The sequence below is a fragment of the Cyprinodon variegatus genome, unplaced genomic scaffold (assembly GCF_000732505.1).
Source record: "Cyprinodon variegatus isolate N-32 unplaced genomic scaffold, C_variegatus-1.0 Scaffold950, whole genome shotgun sequence".
Taxonomy (NCBI): domain Eukaryota; kingdom Metazoa; phylum Chordata; class Actinopteri; order Cyprinodontiformes; family Cyprinodontidae; genus Cyprinodon; species Cyprinodon variegatus.
This window is the reverse complement of record NW_015151403.1, coordinates 213,676-219,252: the sequence shown is the minus strand read 5'-3', so window position 1 is coordinate 219,252 and position 5,577 is coordinate 213,676. Positions and strand designations below refer to the sequence as shown.

At 38.6% G+C, this 5,577-nt stretch overlaps 1 protein-coding gene across 1 annotated transcript in view; it reads right to left on the bottom strand.

Annotated features, from left to right (window-relative positions):
* frk (fyn-related Src family tyrosine kinase) overlaps window positions 1–5,577 on the bottom strand; it is a 12,223-nt gene that overhangs the window by 4,274 nt on the left and 2,372 nt on the right. The window contains exons 2-4 of the mRNA XM_015398678.1: window positions 4,584–4,705; window positions 2,740–2,903; window positions 2,493–2,661 (exon numbers count right to left, since the gene is read on the bottom strand). Coding sequence (XP_015254164.1) covers window positions 2,493–2,661; window positions 2,740–2,903; window positions 4,584–4,705 — 455 coding nt within the window. The remainder of the gene's footprint in view (window positions 1–2,492; window positions 2,662–2,739; window positions 2,904–4,583; window positions 4,706–5,577) is intronic.

Sequence of the window (5,577 nt, the reverse complement as noted above, 5' to 3'; positions counted from 1 at the left end):
AGAGCCAGTGCGTTTAACACAGATTGTAATAAGTTTACATAAACGTACAAAGGTTTCCATTTTAGGTCCAACTCTGTCTCTAAATAAGATGAATGTTGTTAATGAATATCACAGGTTTGTGACTGATGACTTCATCTGAGCCTATTCCTAAATGCTGTTAAGATGTAGGTCCTGCTGTTTGCTAATTCCACAAGTTTTCATTCCACAGAAACAATGAAAGACACTCTAATAGTGCATGCTGAACCATATTAATACTTTGACATAGAAATTAAGGTAAGCTGTCCATTAAATAATGTATTGATAACACTGTCTCATGATCTCACAATGATGCCTGGTCTGATTACTCATTTCACACACCTGCTTAGCTCCACCCAGTTCTCATTACCTACTTATCTGATCCACCTGCATTAGCCACTATTTAACCAGCCTTCAGACCTGTCATCAGTGCTAGATTACTCTAGCGTACCTGTGTTCTGACTTTTTGATCCTGACCCATTCTGCATCTCGACCTCTGAGCCTGCCTGTTCCCATCTGATCTTTTTACCTGATCTGTCTCCTGACTCCTGCCTGATCTCTGCCTACTTGTGTACCAACCGGAACCGTTTTCCCGACCACTGAGTTTGCCCGCCGTCATCCATGCTATCAGCCCCACTGCGTCCAGAACCTGGAACTGTTACCTGACCTCCTCTTGGATTTTTGGATTCGGCACCTGACCAGATCTCTGACCTCCTGGCTCTGACAACCGACTTACATTGGCCTTGCCCTCTGGATTATCCTGCCTACTTATGTCTGCTTGGTTCTGATCTCCTGCCTGTCCTCTGATACACCTGTGTCTGGGACTCGCTGTGCGATGAGCGTGGCGCCACATTATCAGCCAGCCGGCCGGAACCATTGTCACCCGCTGAGACTGAACTATAAGACCAGGTTAGTGACACGCTTGTTTGTCATCAGCCACTACCAGAAAGACGTGGTCACTAACCTGCCATCTACACCCGCATAGGTTCCTGCCTTAGACGGCAATGTCATCCACCCAATTCTGTTGTAAATAAAATGTTCTGTGAAATCTAACTCTTTTGTCCGCCTCAAATTACTGGATAGTTCTGTTCTCAGCTTTGACACACTGTAATGATGTTGAAGCTTAATAGTTTTCTTTAGCAACAGATTTTTATTTTCTTTCATTGCAAGGAAGTGTCTTTCCAACAAGGTTAAAAAAGTAAAAAAAACAAAAAAACAAAAAAAAATTGTTTTCCAAGTTTGAGGACTTTTTGCTTCCCATCCAGGACACTTTCTCAAGTCAAAATGTCTGAAATAGGCTTTAAGTTCCAGGCTTATAGATTGGCACAAACAAAAGCCTTGTTATGGCTTAGAAAACTTGCAAATTTGACCGAAAAAACAGGTCCACCCCTTAGTGATGGGGAGCCATGGAGGTCGTTGTTAGGTCTGGCTGACAAGGCGAGATGTTTTGGTCCCCTGCATAGCGATGGGGGTTGAGTTGAAAGTGGAGAGGAATCAACTCTTTCACTGCGTTGTAGGTTTTTGAGAGCTGCAACCTGAGGCCACCCCCTCTGTTTAAGGTTGTTTTTTCTCTCTTAGCATAAATGGCTTCCTTCAAACCCCTTCCAAACCTTCTTCAAACCTTCTTTGTGAACATTCTGCTCCCCAAACGAATGTCCTTTGTCCTTAAGGTATACATGGACAGCAGAGTCCTTTGGGTGTGGAATAATACAGTTAAAGTGTTTTGTATCAGCTTTGTTGGTTGGTTTTCCAGTTGGTTAGCCAGATTACTGAAAATATATAATTCGTTTGTAATGAAATTTTTACCACAAGTGCCCATCATGCCAGGGGACAATCCATTAAAACTTTTAAATGATCCAGATCATTTGTAAGTTGTAGCTACAGTTTTAAATCACAACATGGGGCAATTTTTGCTGCTTGGCAGATGTCTACTCTCTCAATGTGCTTTTCTACCCTTTCAGTTGGTTTTTATGTCAAATTCTAATATATTTATTAGGTTTTATTGTATTTATAAAGAGTGAACAAAATCCAGGTGAATATTGGCATAGCTGTGTTGACTCATTTATCCCATGACACATACTAAAATGGTGTAGATTAGTGTACAATACTTTTGGATATCTTGTCCAGATTTTAATATGTTGCATTTGATAAGACAGTTAAGAGTTTGATTTAAAGATATATTAACTAGACATTTTAGATGATAAAAAGCAGCTATGTAGTTACTTTGCCTAGTAAGAGGTATGTTTGACAGTGCCATTAGTTCTTGGATGAAGCAACTTGTTGTTTAGCCATTTACTTTTTCTTTGTTATCCCACTTGCCTGAAATCTCTAGATAGACTAACCTTTTAATCTGAGATCCCATTAGTTTGATGTTTCTTATTCAATATTTGTCATGAGCTCTGAATGAAATCTGTCTGTTTTCTTAAAACATAACTAGAGAATACTCCAAAATCACATAAATGATTATTTTCCTCTACCAGTTTCGAGGATCTTCACAGCAACTGACGTGGTGTCGTTCCACACCCCCTCAAAGACTTCTCCAAACTGTCCGCTTCCGAGCTTGTTCAGGAGTTTGATAGAACTGCGATCAATCTCCCACTGATCCACTGTGTTGTAGGACAGACTGTAGGTCTGCGGAGCCTCTGTCTGCAAAACAGGGAAGGTAGTAATAAAGAAAAACAGAGTAAAAGTGATTAGATCTGTGTTCCTAATGCTACAGGCTACCTTTCTGCATGGGTCGCCCAGGCACCCGCACAGCCCATCAGACTGTCTGGAGTAATATTCCACAAACTCCTTCAGTGTTGGGAAGGACTTGTTCTTAGACACGCAGTAGTAACCATTATCCAGTTTCTCCAGCTGGTAATGTTTCACCTTTCCTTGGTGCAAAACTGAAAAACAATACATAATCATTTTATTTACATGAAGTTGTATTAAAGTTAGGTAAGGAAAAACCTTTTATCAAGTTCAAATTTCTAGTTTCAGAATGATTTGATGTTTAAAATGGTCTGTTTGAATCTAAGCATTTACACATTTATCTTCTCCTCCAGCTACAATGAATGCATAAATCTAAAGCATGTTAGAGCATGCCAGTCTGATGTACACAATGTCAAGGTTCTGACCTCTGCTTGGGTTTATTTTTAGTTTCTTTGTGTTCTGTGTCTTAGTAGTTGATTTCTATCAGTGCCGATCTCTTTAGTTCCCCTTTGTTGCCCCGTTGTGCTTTTTTCCTTTCCTCTTGGCTTCCTTCTGGTTGGTTCCAATCTGCTGATTAGCCTGTCTTGGTTCAGTCTCCCCATATATACACCACCTCTGCAGTCACTCAGTGCTGGTTTGTTGTTTTTTTTGTTCCCTCGTCTCTGGCTTCCCATGTGAGTTTTCCCTGGTGTATCTTATTTTAAATGTATTTTGGATTTTTGTAGTGATGGTGAGATGAAGCCTCGTTGAACCAATTGGCTAAATTGCTTCAACGATCCCCACAGTTCATGAACCTTCATGTGAACATGTCACCACCTACTGGTGGAATGCAGAGCTACAGTTAGTAATTGTTTTTCTTGTTTTTTTCCAATTTAAGTTCCTTTGAAAATGTTGATGATTGGCATGTATAATAAAATCTTTTTGCCTTTTTTTCGTGCAAAATGTCTTAGAAGAGAAGAATCATTTAAGGTTCACTGTTTTTCTGCCATTTTAGATAAGCTTAGGCAGACAGTGAAAGTGTTTGTGCAAATTGGGCAATGATGAGCAAAATACAAGGTGTTAGTCATTTTGTTCAAAAATAATAGTTTTTCCACAGTTTTTGGTTTTAATCGGGTTGGAAGTTATTTGTTCAACCAGTCTTTTGGTTAAACCAACCAATCTAATTTGGCAGTGTTTTCACCCAATCTATATTTGTACTAGGAAAAACCAATACTATTAGTCACAGTAGCCAAAACTTTTAAAAGTCTAAAGTGGGTCTCAAATAAACAACCTAAGGAGTGAAAGTACATGTCTCTCAGCTGACACCTCTAACACAGATAACTGCTCATCAGACACCAATACTACAGTACTTAAAACTAATATTAAAACTGTGTCCAGTGACTTGCTTAGATATTGATCATTACATTGTTTAATCTAATCACAATATTTTTAACCAACTAGAATGGTTGGAAAAACAACCAATCTGTTCTTAGAATTTATCCAAACTCTATCCAACTGGTAACTGGTTACAGTAAGAATCAGAGATACAAAAGGCAACTGTAAAAGGCGGCCCCGTCCAGGAACATCTCTATGTTCCTAACAGATTCCGAAAGCAGAATGAGAGGCAGATCTTTTGGTTATTATTCTCGCTTGTGCAACAGACTGCCAGTTTTAGTCAGACTCATTACCTTATTTAAGACTCAACACAAAATGTTTCCTTTTGATAAAGGTTATAGATATTGTGGCTATTTTACCCTGAGCTATCTCTAGTTGGGCTACAATAGTTTTGGGCTAAAGAAGGACATAGCAGAGGAAGACAAAACCAGAGGAACAGAACCAAGTTTAACTGATGCGCTTGCAGACCACAGAAACAGCATACTCTGAAGTTTGCTTACCTGATAGAGAAAGGGCTCCTCTCAGAGATTTTGATGTTCTAAGGAGAAATGCACCTTGCCTATTTTCCTCTGCCAGCAGCAGCCTCTCTGCATCCAGCCGTTTGGTGTCTCTGTAATACCATCTAAAATTCAGTAAGAAAAAATACAGTTACGGTACATTTTTTAAAATTTTCTTATAAAACTATTTGTATAACATTTTGTAAAGGTGTTAGGGAGTTCTGCGAGTGTATGTCAAAGCTCTTCCACAATGCCAACTAAGCAGCATGTTTTGAAAATTTCAACAAAACTAAAACATATATTTTTAAAATATATTTGACATCACATTTTCTTTCATATATTCCTCTAATTTCTTTATTTTATCCTTTCAAGTCCTTTCAGTCTTTTGTATTGAATGCAGGATTAAGATTAAGGTCACAGATTTCCTTTTGCAGTTCAGCAAAAGCTAAACACAGGTTGGTGACCTGAATTCTTTAACATTTCAAAAAAGATATAGCAGCTCCAGTAGCTCCTGAAAGAAGCAACTGTGATTATGTCCAAATTTATAGTAAACTGAGAGACTGTGAGAAACAGTCTGCAGCAAAGATCTGTCATGGGTAAGGCAAACAGGATAGGCTCAGTAGATCAAAGAACACTTTACAGAACTTTGAGATTAACTGAAGGCCCAAATTAGAGATAATGTCCACAGGAAGTCTAAGTTAAATAAATTATATAAAAACTGAACATTGCAACAAAATCATTGTCAGAGGGATTATCTTTGACAATTATAAGTAGGAAGTGTCTGGTGAAGGGAGGTCAGAGGCCGAGGTAAAGCATCACTTTAAAGGAGAAGTCTGGTCATATTCAGAATTCAAACTTCTGAAAGTTCTTTAAATCTGAAATGATTCCATCCTGTTCAATAAATGATCACTGTTTTAATTCAGAGTAATTTTCATGTGAATGTGCTTTACTGGAGGCATCCATGTTTGTCAAAGAACACTACTGCCACCTACTGGTT